General features: G+C 39.0%; 2 protein-coding genes across 5 annotated transcripts in view; one reads left to right on the top strand and one right to left on the bottom strand.

Moving 5' to 3' along the window:
• POLB (DNA polymerase beta) overlaps nt 1–163 on the bottom strand; it is a 14,937-nt gene extending 14,774 nt beyond the window's left edge. Inside the window, exon 1 of the mRNA XM_072398914.1 lies at nt 31–163. Coding sequence (XP_072255015.1) covers nt 31–91 — 61 coding nt within the window. The 5' untranslated portion in view covers nt 92–163. The remainder of the gene's footprint in view (nt 1–30) is intronic.
• Nucleotides 164–2,456: 2,293 nt separating this feature from the next.
• LOC140323054 (RING finger protein 112-like) lies at nt 2,457–18,688 on the top strand (the record flags this gene model as incomplete). 4 transcript variants are annotated; one of them, XM_072399796.1, is given in 13 exon segments in its annotated part: nt 2,457–2,568; nt 5,384–5,531; nt 8,392–8,586; nt 8,854–8,991; nt 9,746–9,850; nt 10,194–10,244; nt 10,327–10,380; nt 11,733–11,819; nt 12,744–12,864; nt 13,718–13,830; nt 15,266–15,316; nt 17,600–17,692; nt 18,296–18,688. In XM_072399796.1, coding segments are annotated over 13 exon segments (1,557 nt in total), but the record flags the coding sequence as incomplete, so codon positions are not given.
• Between the last annotated feature and the right edge of the window lie 809 nt (nt 18,689–19,497).

The raw sequence follows: 19,497 nt of genomic DNA, 5'->3' as shown, positions 1-19,497 counted from the left end.
TATATACACAACGTAATTCCGTCCTCTCACCTACGAGGAAGTCGGTTATTCCTTCATTCAAGCTCTCCTGGGGTGCCTTCCTCTTGCTCATTGTTGTGCCGCTTTGGAGACTATGGAAACCGGCAGCAAAATTCACCACAGGCCGTGGCTCATCCAGGCCGCAACGTATGACGTAATCACGCAGTATTAAAGGGCTGGAATGTTGGACGCGTCTGACATATTTGATCAGGGCAAACCCATAGCAATAACGTGTCATTACTGCCATCTGGTGGCAGTAGTGGATAAAGCCATTCATTTAGAGAGAAGCAGAGTAAAATCTATGAATGCAAACCTCTTAAAAAAACATTGTAAATAATTTACAAAGTTACATTTATTGTAGGTCTAAACTCCAATATTAGATTTTCATAGATATGTTCATTTTAAACTCTTTTTCAATATTTTTCATCTGTAAAGATCAAAAGGTCTATAAGGATGTCGATTTGCATAGATGTAGAACTTCTTCTATAGTCTACTATAAGATCCATTGCTATTGTATAGAGATTAGTATTGCAGTTTCATCCTCACCCATTGGCCCTTTTACTAAAACTCTCCAAGGCTGCAGAGGATACACTTTCATCAGTGAAGCTGGGTGATCCAGAAAACCTGGAATGGATCGGGCCAAGCATTTAAAACATTTGCTAGCAAATATCAAATGACAGGTTTGTTGGATCACCCAGCTTCACTGATGAAAGTGTATCTTCTCCAGAGCTTTAAAATATCAGGCCCATTGTTGGCATATTCCTTACTCTTGCTATGAACAAAGTCCACAACATCAACAATAAAAAGTGCAAAATAGACTCCAACTTGAAATAATGCTTAAAAAAATCACTGTTCAATCCTTCAATTTTTTTTGCATGAAAGCCTTGCCAAGTTAATATGTTGGCACGTAATAATTATATCTGAAACATAAAAGGGGCCATAAAAGAAAATGTTATTACAAGGATTTACAGATCTGATAAATAGCAATCCATCGGAAATATAGATAGAAAAATATTCGGTCATTTTAGTTAGAAACGTCCTAAATGTGAATAGATAAAGGGCCAAGGGGAATATGGCGATCTGTGGGAACATCTTACATGATGGGAAACCTACAAAACATTGTTGTTGTGTTGCACTTTGATCTGTGAGGGAGGTGATAAATAGCTGGAAATAATTCACCTACACATGGCTGAGCATAAATATCTACCAATACACCTTATAGTACAAAGTCTAGGCACAGGATGAACTCCCTGCCATGCCCCATTATGTGCACCATAAAGTAGACTTTCTGGACTTTTTAACATGGGGAACCCTTGAAAAAAAACTTTCAAGATGTCAGAGAACCCTTTCTTTAATTGCTATATCCACAGCTCACCGTATATTAGTATGGTGGTCAGTAGGAAGAATGTCTCTTTCATTGATGCCAGTGGGAAGAATGTCACCCTTACAGAACATCGGTGTAACCGAAACTGACTGGAGAGGTACAAATTGTTCAAAGAACCCCTAGGAACCTCTTAAGGAACCCTGCTGGAGAAATATTAATCTAAAGAGCTTACAGATATACCTATGCAGAGCAGCCATACTCAGCCAGGATTCCTCCTAAAGTCCCCGGGGGTGTCTGAGCTGCGGCCCATAGACCTCCTAAAATATAAAGCCTCCGTAGTTCTCCCGCTAGCAGAGCCGGCTGGAACCAAGGACATATGTTAGCTGGCTGTCAAGGTGGCATTGTCACTAATCATGTATGGAGGGCATTCTTCCCACTGGCAGCCAATACAAATATTACTTTTCCCAATGAGTATGGAAGGGGTTCCTCCACAGGGGAGAGAGGGAGAAAGAAGGGGAGACAGAGAGAGGGAGAGAGAGAAGAAAAGATAAGGGGGGAGGAAGGAGAGAGAGAGAGGGGAGAGAAAAATAGAGACAAAGGGGGAGGAAGAGGAGGGGAAAACAGATTAAAAGAGAGAGAAAATGGGAGTTAGAGAGAGGGAAAGGAGAGAAATTGAGGGGGATAAAAGCAGAGGAAGAGGGGAAAGCGAGTAAGATACCCAAGACATGAAGCGCTGTGAATACTAACAGCCCCAAGATCCATGGAAGCCGATGTGTTTAATTTAAGGTCAGGGTGGGCTTTAAGGAAAGTGACCACAACTAATAATCTAATAATGTAATAATCACACAATCTAATAATGTTAGTTGCCTGACTATCACAGTGACCCTCGTAGCTAAATACTTTGAGTCTTTGATACACAACAAATATTTGGAAGGATTTTGCTTGGCTTTCTTGACCTGCTTGTTTGCTCCAATTCAGTGACCCCAAATTATTAATATCACATTTCCAATAAGATCAAAAAACAAGAATCCATATTTCCTAAACCAAAGCATTTACTTTAGCTGGAGTGGGAGTGAAGTGTTGTCAGCTTCCCAAGTTTCTATTCTTCAGAAAAGAAAGCTATCTGTGTTTACTCATACGGCTGGTATGTAGATGAGCCAGAGATGAGTATTTAAAGCTGATAGTCAGAGAAAGTTGCAGGACAACCTCTGAGAGAACATGGACAGGTAAGAGAGAATAATGGCCTATCTAAATGCATGCAAAATAAAACAAATGGCTATGGGAACTGGAATTCTTTATTCTATTTTCTCTGATCAGTTTATCCTTCAATATGACGGTTAGTAGAAAAGGATGATAAGTAGAGGAGGGTAGGTAGAGGAAGTGAGTATGTAGACGGGGTGAACTTATACTTTTCATATGCTTATATATTATATTTTTATTTACTCTCCCCTAAGCCAATTAGCTTGTGCTACAGAGGGGAGGACGAGAAAGAGAGAGATGGAGAGGGGTGAGATAAAGGAGAGAAAGGGAGAAAGAGGAGAGAGAAAAATAAGGTAGGAAGTAGAACAAAAATGAGAGGAAGAGGGGAGAGGAAACAGAGACTTACGCTTTGATTTATGAAAGCTCTCCAAGGGTGGAGAGGATACACTTTCATCAGTGAAGCCAATCTGGTCCAGGATTCAAACAAATAGCACGTGATTTTAAGAAATCCATTCCAGGTTTGTTGGATCACCCAGTTTCACTAATGAAAGTGTATCTTTTCTACCCTTGCAGAGCTTTATTAAATCAGGCCCAGAGAGAGAATGGGAGGAAGAGGGGTAAAGTGGGGAGAAGGGAAGAAGAGAGAGAGAGAAGTAGGGAGGAGAGAGAGGAAAGTGGAAAGAGAGAGAATGAGGAGTGATACGCTCAATACATATGTCTCCCTACTCTGATCTCAGTCCTGTATTAGACTTTGGTATATTTACATATATAACATATAATCTAATTATACCGATATAATATTTAATAATTATTATGTCATTTAATTACATTTTACCATTTTTATGTCTCTCCCTTCTCACCTCTTACCTATCTCTTTCCTTCAGCCAGTCCCTTTTTATTCTTTTCTTTCCAAATATCTAACAACTATATGATTACCCCCTGCCCATTCTCAAATCCAAGGTCAGTGTATTATTTAAAAAAGGGAGAGGGCATTGACATTTTAATCTTGGGCTTCCTAAACATTACAATCTAAGGTTACAAATGTTTACTTCACTAGTAATAATTAGAAAATTATTTTTATGAAACAATTTGAACAACATTTTTTTCTTCCCTGATGGCATGGTCCATTCCAAGAATGACAAAAGTGGCTGCCATTTTTGTTTTAGGTTTTTGTTTTGCTAAATAGGAAATTTCAGGTATTCTTTATGACAGCAGTGCCCACACTTTTTTGGCTTGCGAGCTACTTTTAAAAATTCCATGTCAAAATGATCTACCAACAATTAAACTGCTGCTAAACATATATTTATTTGTATATATTCCAAGTATACTTTATATTTAAAATATATATTGTTTACCTTGCATACCAGCATGAACATGTATGGCACAATTCTGTACATTTTTGGCCTTTACCTTACCCCGATGACCTCTTAAACTGAATGGAATCAGCCAAAGTTGCATAGCCCGGACAGTAGTTGCTGGTAGCCAGCCTCAAACAGACTTCCAAATGATCATCAGTCATGGTGGAATGGTATTTGGACTTAATACCTCCTGTGCCTGGTAGAGTTTATTTTGAAAGGCAGGGCTCCGCAATCTACTCGCATTGCCTTTGCGATCTACGGGTAGATCGTGATCCATGTGGTTTATGTTGGACAGGACTGCAAGGATTGGAGATATGGTTTTCTAACATTTGCTTTTTAAAACCAGGGTGTATGCTGGGATAAGAGTCCAGAATAAGTAGAGAGCAAGGGGTTGCTATTGTTTAGTTTATTCAAGGCTCTAGAATGGGAAGGAAGCTACTGGGTGGGCCTTCCTATTCCACCCCTGAGTTTGGTGAAAGCATACTGGAAATAAGTAGCACAGGTATGCTGCTAGGTTGGGAGTGGAATGGCAGATAAGCCGGTATAGGAGCTTACTAAAAGCTATGCTGCTTTGTATGGAAAGCTATTGAGCTGAATATTGGACTGTGGAATCCTCACTGTAGGCTGTACTACAGACACTCCTTATCAAGTTGATGTAAGCTGCCGTTTACGTTTTGTTTAAAGGCAGCTATAATATTTTTTGAAGCTAATCATTCAAATGGGAGGTTTATCAATCAAAGTTCAGAGAGGAACCCTGGTTGAGAATGGCTGCTCTCTCCTATACCACATACAAACTGATTGATCATAGCCTGCTGATGAGATATTGTATTGTAACTTTTCGCTTCTTTGTAAGAGAGTGTTTGTTTCTTCTGTCTTCCTGCAATTTCTTTTTTCATTAAAAAATAAAGAATGTTAAAAAATAATAAATATTAGTATATTCTGCAAACAGGAATTTTTTAGTGTTAATGAATGTCTGGGTAACATAAAGTTTTTTTTTTTTACCTTGTTCGTGATTAAATTACAGTGAATATTTTATACGGTAAATTACACCACAATGCCTAATAATATGTTGAGACAAACATCTGTCCTAATTGCGTTTTTTTTTAAATAATGTAGCTGTTCCGACCTAAATACAAATTCAACTTAAGAACAAACCTACAGTCCCTATCTCATATGTAACCCGGGGACTACCTGTATGAATTTGTTCTTGTTATGTTAAAGATGTTTTATAGCCTTCCAAGCTGTTTTATTAATTCATAAACTGATCTACAACATAACAAGAACAAATCGAGTTAAATGCGATCAAACTAGTACCTGTACAAGATTTTTTCTTTATATATTTTTTCCTTTATCCTTATTATATCCTATTTATATAAAATCTCTATATATTACATCCAGTACAGACTAGATACTAATGATTGCAATGTGTTATTCCTCTAATTCTTACTTATTGTTTTCTTATGTTTAATATTTGTGTATCAAGCAGCAACATAGCCATCTGTGAGCAATGCACCAAAGAAGGACAGGTGTATATGTCTGTCCCATGTGGACACATGTGTTGCTGGCCTTGCATGAAAGAATTCCAAGAAGCATTACCTGGAAACAATTGCCCAACATGCTACTATAACCAGGTAGGAGCCATACAAAACAGACAAGAAAGCAATGAAATGTGATTCACTATGTACATTATGCAATGATATGGATTGGGAATAGATTTGAGATTATTCACTTGGTTGAAAGAGTCTAAACTCAAGAACAAGATGTAGAAGGCTGAACGATCTGGTTATTGACTGAGCTGGTCATTTGTGCACAAAATTGGTTGCTTTTGTAAACTATACCAAAGTGCTAAAATTAATCATCGGATTACCTGTGACTTCTATACACATAGCAGGTCTATCAGCCTGATTTATTAAAGCTCTCCAAGGCTGGAGGAGATACACTTTCATCAGTGAAGCTGGGTGGTCCAGCAAACATGAAATGGATCTGGTCAATGATTCAAAACATTTACTAACAAATAGAAAATAACTTTGAAGAAATCGGAAAATAAATTTGAAGAAAATTCCAGGTTTGCTGGATCACTCAGCTTCACTGAAGAAAGTGTATCCTCTCCAGCCTTGGAGAGCTTTAATAAATCAAGCCCTATGTTTTTCTAGCTAATATTCTCTATTGGACAACCACCATCAAAGCTTGGAAAATTTTACACAATAGGCCTGATTTAAAGCTTTAACTATTAAAGCTTTTCAAGACTGGGGAAGATAGACCATTGTGGGTGAACATGGGTAATCCAGCAAACCTTGAATAGTTCTGGTCCAGGACTGAAAGCATTTGTCAACGTATAATTTTTAGGAAATGCATTCTAAGTTTGTTGGATCACTCAGGTTCTCCCATGATAGTGACGCTGATGGAGGTAAATGTCCCTACATAACAGAAATAGTGCAATGTTACTAAAGTGACTCTACCTCTAATCCATCAGCAAGATGTGCAGGAAAACTTTTCAATAGCTGGTTTGACATCCCTTAGGAATCCTGATAATGGCAATTTGTAACCCATGCAATAGTTTAACGAGAATAAAAAAATAAAAAGGAACAAAGAAGCAAATCTTTCACGCCCACAGATTTCTATCCCTGACATTCTGAAGTTCTGGCAGAAGTCCTGCCTGCAGCTCACTAAGTTCAGATGGTCACTGAAAACAATGGTTCCTGGGCTTGGTACTTGAAGTTTTGACAATAGATAACAGCAGGTGCTAGTTGACCAATAATATTACCCATTATTGCCCCATTCATTCCCTGTAAGCAGCTGTGATTGACATGCTACATGCAGCATATCAATTGCAGGCACCACTCACTATCATCAAAAACCAGTAACCACACCACAACCTCAGTGCCCATGTCAGCCTGTGAACCCTAATTTCACAAAGACAATAGAAAAGGAAATCCAGAAGGAGTGTGTGAAAATTGCTGGTCTGGAGTGTTCAGATGTGTGTTACCATATTGCCAAGGGGGGAAGATGTCAGCAATGATCTTAGAGAAGCAGTTCTACAATTGGGAAGATTAGTCATAAGTCATAAACATTGAAAACAGTTACCAATCTTCCCAAGAATGGATGTCCCAGCAAACTCCCTTCAAGGACAGACTGGCCAGTGCTGAAGGAAATTGCAAAAAACCCAAAAGCTACATCTCAGACTCTACAGGCCCCAGCATACTTAATGTCAACGTTCATGACAGTAGTGTTAGTTGAATATCTCACTATTCGATTCGACAGCTTTTCGATCGAATAGGGCGATATTGTTCAGGTGATCAATTGTCGAATTTGAACACCATTAAAGTCAATGGGGGGAAAATTAGGGTTATTTTTTGGGACTGTGTAGAACTGCAAGAGAAATCGGGAGCAGAGCTGACAGCTCCACTCCCCTGATTGCTCTTGCAGCCCTAGTGTAACTATAGTATGTGTTTTTGGATAGAGATTCTCTATCCAACAACACAGGATTCTCACGGGATCCCCAGGCACTTGAGGCTAAATGGGGACAAGTCTCCCCATTTATTCCCCTCTAGCGTTCTGTGATTGGCTGGGGAAAGGAAAATCCTGATGACGCTTGAGCTGTCATCAGGGTTTACCTTTCCTCAGCCAATCACAGAGCGCTAGAGGTGATGAATGGGGAGACTTGTTCTCATTTAAACCACCAGTGCCCGGGGATCCCACACTGACAGAAGGAATCCCATTGCTGTGCTGCCATGGGAATCATCCTCTCATTGTGGGATAACCTGTAAAAAAATAAAAGTTAGTTACCCAAATCACACACATTCAATAAATTACTTTAACATTAAAGCCTCTTTTTTTTAACACATTTTTTTACACACGAATTATCAAAGTCGAATCCGGTGTTTTTTACGGATCGTGTCTATTCGAATTTAAACAGCCATATTCAGGTCGAATATAAGGACAACCCTAATTCGAACACCAACACTACATGACAGTAACCCTTACTAACATCAGTTCATTTCGGGTTATTGAGAAAAAAGCCTCCTAAATTGGAAACCATGCCGCTTTACAGTTGTGGCTGGACTACTATAGACAACTAAAACCAACATTATAGACATGCAGCTGACTCTACCAATTGTTGTTGGCCCCAGAACTATTCAGATATCATTTAACTGGTGTTCAATCAGCCACACTTCAATGGACCTCTGGAAGAACCTTGGAGTTCCATGCAACCATGGCTTAGAATGTGGCTGTGGAGATGTTGTGTAGTTGAAAGTGAAATGTTCTGAATATAGGGGGTAAATGAGAGGGCAGAATTTTAAATGGATTTTATAAGAACATTAGACAGCAAGCTCATCTGCGCACAACTTCATAAAACACTGCAGAAAGATGCATGATATATAAAAGCATAATTAAATAAAATAAATGTGGCCAATGGAGAGAAAAAAATAAATTCCCATATATGAGGTTTAATGTTTGACTTCACATCATTGCTGTGCTTTCTGACCTTAGTTCTTTAATTCACCTGGACAGCCACTACAATTAATAAAAAATGAGACCGGTCAATTACATCTGGAAGATTCTGCAGTACAGAGATGTTTCTCGGACTGTGATGACTGCCAAGTCTATGTGATCAGTGTGATTGGAGAAAGGCGAACCGGAAAATCATTTCTAATGAACTATCTAATGAGAGCCCTTGGTAATCTGGTAAGGCGGACAGATATGTATCTTGTTTAGATTTATACTTTACATCAGGCTTTTTGAAAATATTTACTAAAAGCCTGTGCTGCTAGCATAGTCCTTTTAAGACAAATGGTCTTTTTGCACTTTTGCATGAAAACACATGAAAAGCTTCTTGCTTTTCCTATGGATTTGCTACACTTGATATTCTACCCTTCGAACATAAGGCTTCAACTTGCTGTGTAGTTCTAGTTTAAATAGCTGCCATTTATATATCTATACTTACATTTATAGGAGAAGAAAAAAAACTTCAGTTTAGGAGCAGAAAATGAATCCTTGAGTGGTTTCCCATGGAGGCCCGGCAATGAGAAAGTTACTGAGGGTATCTGGATATGGGGCAAACCCTTTATTCTGGAGAACAACGGACACAAAGTAAGTGCCTTGCTCTGATTGTACATGCTTCCCCAACAACAGTCTTTCCTGACCTTTAATAAAATGGGGGAGCCAATGGGAACCCCTTTTCAATGGGGTTAAATGATTTGGATTTTACAGTTATATAGCAACCTCTGATTCCTTCTTCGGTGTTACAGGCTATCTGTATAAATAGTGTTGCCCTAGGTACTCCATTACAACATCTTTCAGGGCATGAGTGCAACTTCCGCAACAACACTTTGCAGAATGCAGAGATTAAGGATTGGATTGAGTAGGGCAGCTAACCATGCATGGGGAGGTAATGATCAGGTTGCCAGAAATGAAAGAAGTGAACTATGAAATCCTTTTTTTACAGCATGTAGAATACATTCAGCTTTTCCAACATTCTTGGCCCATTAACAGCAAATTCAGGGGGATAATAGGAATATTTTAGGAGGTTTACATTCACCTTCAGTTATAAAATATATAAAGTATTAAAAAAAACCCCTACATTTTTTAGAACGGTTACAAATGTTTGCCATTATGGTTGAATATACAGAATGGAAATGCTCTTCATGGAGATTAACAAGAGTATGCTAATGCCTAAAGAGATTTCCCCACTCATATAAAGTATCCAAGTTGCCACATTCCATAATAATACTACCAAGAGAAAAAGCCAACCTTCAGAAATTGTTTTGTTTGGTAGAGTTAAAAAATCACAAGTTTAAAATGCCTTGCTGATAATTTACCAACTTCCCAATCTTTCTCCTTACAGCTGGCTGTATTTCTTCTGGATACTGAAGGCTCCAAGAGTACAAAATGCCATGATATAGCCAGCATAAAGCTGTTTGTGTTAACAATGATGATCAGCTCTAACATTGTAAGTAACAATTAGCGCTGTAGATAGAAAACATATGTAGCAGTGTTAATCTTGGCCACCCAAAGACTTTTATTTTCCTAACTAATTACAGTTTGTTTAGTAGTGCAAAAATACTTGCTGCAAAGTGGTGTTTTGTGCATGGTATTAAAGATATTGTATGTCCTTGGTTCCCACTTTGTCTTTCATTCCACACTTTATATGTTCCCTTAGAACAGGTAACCATGCAAAAGCCAGAAAAAAAAGTATGAACAGGAATAAAATTATAGTTGATTTGTCCAAAACAGAAATATTTATAAATTGCATTGTACATGATCTGGATTTTAAATTGCGATTCCCATTTTAGGTGTACAATGTGCATGCCGATGTTAAAGAGACAGATATAGATTATCTTGAGGTAAGAAAATCTACTTGTGGTTGCAAAAGTAAAGTCCCAATATCTGTTGAAATGTTAAAATAAATTGGATATTGTTTTCCAGATTTACTGTGATAAATCAGGAAATGATCCTTTCCATCTATTTGGTGCGTTAAAGGTATGCATTACACCTCTTCTTCACACTCGGCTCTCTTGTATACCTCCTTACACTAAGCTTTCTTGTATATCTCTTCCTCTTACACGGCTCTCTTGTATTTCTCTTCCTTACAACAGTTCTTATGTATACCTCTTCCTCACACTTGGATATCTTATATACCTCTTCTAAGGCACTAAGCTCTCTTTTACACCTCATCATTAAAGATAGGTACACACTTCTAATATATATTGTTAAAAAACAAACGATTACGACCGATCAACGATTATGCATGATTATATTTGAATGATCGTATTGTGCACAATTTTGTACAAGCTGTAACGATATGATCGTTCAAATAAAATCCACCTACCAGTATAATGTACACACACTAGATACAATCGTTTGAAGGATGCAGGAAGTGACATGTAAAGGAGAAAGTGTATTACAGAAACATGCACGATTACTGAACGATCGTACACACCTTAGATAGTGAAAGATCGTTGGTCAATCAGATAGGCCGTGACGGTCGTTCATTTCCAACGACAATTCTCGTTCGTCTGCGTCGTTGGTCAACATTTTTGTGAACGATTTTCGGCCCATCAGTCGTTCGTAGTTTGTATAGATTGATAATAATTGGAAGTGTGTACGCAGCTTTAGACTTATCTCTCTTCTACACCTCTTCCTCATGCTTGGCTTTGTTGTATACCTCTTCCTCACACTCAGCTCTCTTATACACCTTTTCCTCACACTGGGCTCTCTTGCACACCTCATCCTTACACTAAGCTCCATTTTATACCTCTTCCTCACACTCAGCTTTCTTGAACACCTTTGTACACCTCATCCTCACACTCGGCTCTCTTGTACGCCTCATCCTTACAGACAGCTCTCTTGTACACCTCATTCTCACACACGGCTCTCTTGTACACCTCATCCTCTCTTCTACGTCTTTTTCTCACACTCGACTCTCTTGTACACCTCATCCTCAGACACAGCTCTCTTGTTCATCTCATCCTTTGGCTAAGCTCTCTTCTACACCTCTTCCTCACACTTAACTCTTTTGCACAACTCTTTCTCACTTTGGGCTCTCTTACACATCTCTTCCTCGTACTTCTCTGTTGTATACCTCCTTTTCCCTCTCAGCTCCCATCTACCCCACTTTCTCACAGGTGACTTTCTTGCACACCTCCTTCTTATATGTATTTCTCTTGTACAGCTCCTCCTCACAGGCAGCTCTCTTGTACACCTTTTTCACACTATCAGCTATCTTGTACACCCCTTCCTCACAGGAAGCTATCCTGTATACCTTCTTCTCCCCACCTCTCACTTCTCTGTTTTGCAGTTGTCTTCTGATTTCTAATTTCCTTATTTTGCAGTATTTTGATGTCTTGGTTCGGGATAGACCTGATGAAGAGGACTGTGAAGAAGATTCTGCTAAAACCTATATTACAGAACAAATACAGGTTTGTAATATCATATTCATTATAAATGTAATCATTGAAGAACTTTACTGTCCTAGGAGAGGAGAAGACCCTCGCCAGCAGGAATAATTCTGTCAGTAATATAAACCCTCTCTTTAGTTAACTTATCCTTTCTTTAGAAGTCATAAAATCATTAGCGTAGCCGCAAGTCCCAGTTACACATGTGCATTGAATATATATTGCATATCACAGTGTGTTTTCTAAGAGAGAGGTGGAAGAGAGATGGCATACATTTACTTGACTACCACCATAAACCCACTGACCAGCAAAGCTGAAATGTAGCTGGAAATGCTCCCCAATAACCAACAGCCAATGGAAATACTCTCCAACATTTGCAAACAGCCATTGGAGCCATTGGAACAATACATATGTGTATCTTTTCTATTTCAAATAAACCTGAAACAGTGAAAGAACAAGGGTAGTGAAGGGTTTACCCAGACATACGTTACTCTAGCAGAGTGGGGGGGGGGTAATTAGTGAGATTTCCTTATTGCCCTGTTCAGGTTTAGGGGTCAGAAAAACCATAACGTCATGGGAAATCAGATATAGATGGAGTAAAAAATCCTTTACCTTACCAATGTTTTGCAAAGAGCTGGAGCAGCAGTAAGACATTTTTGATTTACAAACATTTGGCTTATTTAGCTTTATATAAGGACATTGCCTAATGTTTTAGTTATACATATTTAATTCCCCCACCTCCTAGATTCCTGTGTCACTATCTGTATTCGTCTGTCATTTGCAACCCCTATTTTATGTACAGCGCTGCGTATTATGTTGGCGCTATATAAATCCTGTTTATTATTAATAATAAAAATAATAATATTAATAATACATATGACATTTTAGTTTTAGTGCAATAAAAATAATAATCAAAGCAGAAACTAAGTTTGTTTCTATAAATTGCAGAAACTGGGAAAACATGACATGGAAGGTGTTTTAAATTTGGTAGAAGAAAAATCAATCCGATGCTTCCTAATGCCAAATCCTGGCAAAATCATAGCTGAAGGTGAAAAGGCAAGGCTGAGAGGTAAGCTGGATGCCAATTTATTTCTTCTTCTGCTCTTTTGGAAATCAAATGTAGGTGTATCTTTTTATCAGCTGATTTACAATCAATGCAGTCACACAGCTAAACAGACAGGTATGTTACATATAGAGGAGCTGATTACCTGTCAAAGGATTTGGATTTTATTTTATCCAGCCCGGAGATATTCACAGTCAGCTGTCTGTAATAGGTATAAGCTGTTTGAAAGAAAGCAGTGATATCATCTTTCCATTCCCAGCCTAGCTTACTAGACAAGGAGCCTGATTTATTAAAGCTCTCCAAAAGTGGAGAAGATAAATTATCATGGGAGAACATGGGTGATCCAGCAAGCCTGGAATGGATTTACTTTAAATCCTTTGCTATTATTCAGCAAATGTTTTCAGTCCTTGACCAGATCCAACCCAGGTTTGCTTGATCACCCCAATTCTTCCAATGAAATTCTATTCTATAGCTTTAATAAATCAGGTGCAATAAGAGAGCATCAGGAAGCTAATAAGATAATTTCCTTTGCCTACACACCTCTCTTCTCCTATAGCATATTTTGTAAGCACAGTGTATGCAGCACACCTGATTCTTTTCTAGGTTTTCCTTTTTTTCTCCCTGTATGTTTTGTTAGATATTGCAAAAGATCAACACCAAAGTCACAGGTATCTAGTAAAACAAATAAAGAAGGTTAAGATACCCTGACCAAAACTGGGAGCCCTAAATGTCTTACCATACAGCTTCACTACTGTCAGATATGTCATGTTTTTGTAGGGAAATGCCTCCTCTTTGTATTTTTCTTTTCTATGTTTTTGCCATGACTTGTATTATAATGTAATATTTTTGCTTTACCCAGACATGCTTGAAGATTTCCAAAATAAGTTAAAAATGTACTTGTTTGAAGTGATAGAGAGAACCCAGAACAGCAGCTCTTTTCTGACATGTGGGAAGATGGCTGCAAAGTTAAAGGTTGGTGTAACTGGTGATTTCTACTCTGAAAATAAGTTGGAGCTGTCAGTGTGCCAGTTATATTAGGAAATGGGATCATCTTCTGCAGTTCAATGCCAAGCTGGTATCACCTTGCCTGTCGGGTCCATAGTTGGTTGCTCATCAATGCCAAAGGTTGCATTAAACAAAAAACAAAAAAAGAGGGCAGCACAGCTTGGTCCCAGGTTTGAATCTCGGCCAGGACACTATCTGCATGGAGTTTGCAGGTTCTCCCTGTGTTTGTGTCGGTTACTCCAATTTCCTCCCACATTCCAAAAACATGCAGTTAGGTTATTTGACTTCCTCCCCAAATTGACCTTGACGGTATTAAGGCATGACTATGGTAGTGACAGGACTATGGACTTTGCAATGCGCTGTGTAATATGTTGGCGCTATATAAATACTGTGTAATAATAATAAATGGGTCATCCACTTACAGTTGCCCCCGACCTAAATTATGACAGAATATTTATACCCAATGGGCCTGATTTACTAAAGCTCTCCAAGGCTAGAGAGGATACACTTTTATCTGTGAAGTTGGGTGATCCAGCAAACATAGAATCGATCTGGTTGAGCAAATAGCAAATTACTTTGAAGCAATCCATTCCAGGTTTGCTGGATCACCTAGCTTCACTGATGAAAGTGTATCTTCTCTAGCCTTGGAGAGCTTTAATAAATCAGGCCCAATGATTGGGAAACACAAATATCTTTGGTTTCCCTTAGAATTACGTTAAGCAAATTCTTCAACTTGGATTAAAGGAACTATAGATTGGGCCTGTGTTGATGGGTATTGTGTGCTTTAAGGGAGGTCCACAGGCATAAGTAGAAAAAAAAAAAACAAGACAAAAATTAAACCCCATCTTTACTTGCCCCAAACAGTGGTTCTGTGATCATCTAGGCCGGTCCTGGTTGGGTCCTTCTTTTGAGGGTGCACATCAGTTCCCGCTTGACACATTTTATTGACCATCTTCCACAAGGTTTCTTTTTCTGAATGAAGAAATTCAGAAATCTTTCTTCATTGAGAAAAAGAAGATTTTGTCATCAACAGCGGGTGGGTAGGGATCAGCCAGAGAGCAATTGCAGCGGTGGATCAGTGGTCAGAAGGAATGACAGGAGAAGTTGGAGGTCCCCACAATGGGACAGGAAAGTTTTGACTGGGTTTAGTTGTATTTTAAGAGGACCCTGATCTGTAGAAAGTCCAAATGAAAGAGACTGAGGGCAGGTTTTACTAAAAGTAAGGTCCATGCCCCAATAGTGATCTTGGCACTATGAAGAGTAATGTCCTCATGTCACTGTCTTACTGTCCAGATAAGCTAATTATGGTGTGACTTAAGACAGGGTCATTTTACCTGAATGAAATTAATAATTTAGTATTTTAGGAAAACATATTAATTTGTACCTTTGTATTTTTTTTCAGATGTGCGTGGAGTTTGTACAAAATGAATGCTATTTCTCAAGTCCTTCAGAGGTTAGAATTTTACACTTATAATAATGCTTAATGTTTAGCAGTGATGCAGTATCCAAATTCCAAAACAGGACAAACAGCAACATGAAAACACAGATAAGAGAAAAGTGAAAAATGATTATTATCATGGCTGAAACTGTGACCAATTTTATGCACCATGGAGAATGAACGGAGGTAGCCAAGGTGGCTGTGAAAAAAAGTCCACTTGCATGAGTGGTAAAACATCTCCAGCATTACTAAACAGGTCTGTTTCAAGGTGACTAATGTTGTAGACAGGAACACCTGATGCCAAATTCAGGGGGTATCTACCTCTATTTTCCTTGGAAAATGGATTAAAGGGTCTGGATAAGGCTGTTACAAATTGTATTACTGTAGAATTGCAGCATTTTAATTGGGATCCAGGCCCGGAGTATCCTGGAGGGAATGGGTGGGTCAGGCACTCCATCCCTTTTTCAGGGAAAATAGAGGTAGATAATGCCAAATACCCCCTATAAATTGGCATCATATGTTTCTGTCTACTACACTACCTACAGCACTTTACTCAGCTATTGCATCTCTAGCTGGAGAAAATTGTAACTGTGCATTTGGTACTGTGGAAGGGAAAATACCGCCACATTCGGGATGGAATTGAGGGCTTACTTGGTCCCCACATGCCCAAGGGGTCCTGCAGTGATGCCGGCCTGGCATCTGTGTCCCCTTGGTGATGCAGGGCCGGTATCTGCATCCCCTAGGCAATGCCTGGCATCTGTGTCCCCTGGCCCCGCATCCCTGGCGTGTGAATGTTGTAGACGCGAGGCCAGGGGATGTAGATCCCGGGTAGACATTGGACGTGTGTGTGCGGGTTGCTTGCGCTGCAGGGTGGGACCAGTGGGAAAAGAAGTATTTTTAAATGTCAAATGCACCTCTTTGACATTTAAAAATACTAAAATAATCATACTGCCCGGGAGGTTAAACAAGGAAGCGAGAGACAAGAGTTTTGGCTCTGCATACGACTTTTTGCTCAAAGTGACTTTTTTGAAGAGTTTTCATTTAAATACATTATTCTATAACCGAGAAGGGTATAATTCCATGTTGTGTACACCAAAAACTGCAAGCACAGTTATTATCATGTAAATAATCATAAAAAGTAGCAGTATCATCCTCACTGTGTTGTGCTTAACCTGTGCAGGGAGCAGAGCTGTTGTAGGGACCCAGCAAGGCCACTCACTGCCCATCCCAGCGGAAACTAGGGAGCAGGTGGATAGAAGTCCAGTCACCATGCACAAGCAAGCAGCAGTCTATACAGGAGAAGTTTGCTGTAGTGTTACTGCCCAGACTAAATTTCCTGGGCTACCAAGGCTGGAGAGGATACATTTTCATCAGAGAAGCTGGGTGATTCAGCAAACCTGGAATGGATTTACTAAAAGCCATTAGGTATTTGGTAGCAAATGTTTAAAATTCTGGACCAGATCCATTCCAGGTTCACTCAGGGATCACCCAGCTTAATTTATGAAAGTGTATCCTCTCCAGCCTTGGAGAGCTTTAATAAATTAGGGCCACTGTATGCTAGTTTATTGTCACCCAAGATGAACATTTAATAAATGAGCAAGGACTACTGCCTAAACTCCATAGGACAGAACAGCATAGTGTGCAGAACACTTGTTTCCAAACACAAAAAAAATTGTTTCCAGCAACAGAAACCTAATGACTGTACAGAGCATAGAACACACATGCTTTATGTACTTAGACAATACTTTCGTATACTAGAGATTACTTTTGAAAATGTATATTTGTGTTGGTCTAATAAATGAAATATAGCTCTTTCTCAATGTAAAATGATCGAAATAAATGGAGCTTTAATGTGTGGTTTCATTCTATACAGTATGTAAGCAGAATACTTAGACCTATCAGCAGCTGCACAAAGCTATGGGTTATAGTGTCTAAGGCTGGGTACACACGTCCAATTGTTCTCGTATCAGACGAGATTCTTGTGTGTGTACAGCGCTCGTCATCCATCACCCGAACGACCATCCGGGCGGATTCACGGACGATGGACGACCAATGATCCTAATGCAAGTGAAGGGGAGAGAGCGCAGCGGGGTGCCGCTCCATCGTTCTCCCCCTCTTCTCCTGTATGTACAACACTCGTTCATGCATCGTGCAGTCGTTAGTCGTTGGAAAGGATCGTGAAAGATCCTTTCCAACGACATATATTGCACGTGTGTACATAGCCTAAGCATGTTATGTGAATTGATTTTATTACCTGTTTTTAGCATATAATCATCTTTACTCTTTATTGCAATACAGCTGTGCAACGCACTGAAGATTCATGCCGAAAAGAGGGCTGAGGAGGAAATGGAAAGAATGAAAACCGAGTTTCAAGACATTCTTAAGAATCAGGTGAAAGCTAGTAGAGAGAAGTTTTTAATAATTTGCCTATAATCATGCAAAAAAAAGCAATGTTTTACTTTGCAATGGCATGGAAAGTAAGAAAATCTAGAAAAAAAGAATGCAAACACCACACCTGTCATTTAAATAACTAAACAGCTTCCAAAATCTACTTACTAAGTGATATACAAGCAGCATGAAAAGACTCCCCCCCCCCAGAGTGAGCCAAATCTTATTTTATGTTACTCAACTTCTCCCTCCCAGGCACTGCAGCTCACAATGGGAGGGTTTCAGCAGTGGGCAGGACTGGATGTGGACAGCTGCTGATTGACAAGCTAATTGTTTGGGTTTGTGATTGGCTGGAAACAACGTTAGGACAGTTGGCAACATTAAAAAACAGACATACTAACAGGCTTACTCTCAGGACAGTATAGTACAATACCTAAATAAACCCACAAACCTAGACAGGAGTTCATTATCCTCCTTGCACTGCTGCTGTCCTTGTTCAATGGCAAAAAAATTTGCTTTAACCAATGTTTAAAGAATAAAGCAATGCTGTGGTATTGGTAGTCTCACAATATTATTAATGGCTATTTCTCTTTTCTATCTCCATAGAAATGGTGGATACTTCCAGACAAAATGTCAACTGTGGTTTCTGAAAAGATTCAAGAAATTATAAAAAAATTTAATGAGCAGTCTCTACTAAGCAGAGATGAGCATCGCCTAGAACTAACGGTGACATTACTGAAACTTCTACTCGATGAAGGAGAGAAATACTGCGAAACTCACAAAAAAGATCTAAAGATTGCTGGACTCAAAGCTGCCATACATGTGGGAGTGGGAGCTGCTGCAACAGCTGCAATCCCATTTCTGCTTCCAGCTGCAGCTCCAGCCGCAGCAGCAGGAGGATTTCTTGCAGCAATAAGAGGATGGTTTGTAGCTGCGCCTGTAGCAGCTGCAGTACCAGGATACTTGTATGGGGCGGCTGCAGGTGCAGTAGGCATGATGATTGACTATAAATTTTGCCTGTTTTAAATTTTATGACATAAATACTGTATTATCAGTATCATGTTTTTTTTAATTTACACTGGCAAAAATGGATTAGAAACCTATCAATGCTTACCTGTGTACCGTGCTACCATCTGGTGGCCCTTATGGCACTATAGTGGTCCGTTGGTGGTCCACGGAAAAATTTGGACAGTGTTTACAATTTTTATCTTTTAATAATAATAATAAAAAAATAATATTCTAATAAATTCCTATATTCTGAATGACAATTTTCACCTTTATATTGCACTAAATTCGCGCACTGTACTAGAGACGGAAAAACGCGCAGGGTGACGTCGGTGTAGTATTAAGTTGTGTGAAGCAACCGCTGCCGAGCCGTACACTTCAATATTATTTCCACCATTACAACAGTCACCCCACTCCACCAATATCCAATTGTTTTATTTTGTTTGTTTATTTATCAGATGCTCTTTTAGGTAAGTATGACCTTAGCTGTGTATTTTCTATAACTGTTATATTTATTGGCATCAAATAGTTTGACTTTGATACTATCATTTCTTGTTTGGTCTTAGATTGGAATAAAATAAACCCGTAATGAGTGAGAAAAAGCAAACAAATATTTTGCATTTCTTTAGTAATACCAAAGATAATGCAACTAATGATAATAGTAACAATAGTAATACTTCACATAACCACGAGCTGATCAATGAATCAGAGTCCTTGTCAGCACCATTAGGAAGATCGTTATTTTACAAATGTATTTATCTTTTTATAAAAATTCATATTATTGGTCCGCAGGATTTAAATTA

Source organism: Pyxicephalus adspersus, chromosome 2, assembly GCF_032062135.1.
Source record: "Pyxicephalus adspersus chromosome 2, UCB_Pads_2.0, whole genome shotgun sequence".
Classification (NCBI taxonomy): domain Eukaryota; kingdom Metazoa; phylum Chordata; class Amphibia; order Anura; family Pyxicephalidae; genus Pyxicephalus; species Pyxicephalus adspersus.
Note: the sequence above shows the minus strand (reverse complement) of the source record. Positions and strands in the feature narration are given on the sequence as shown.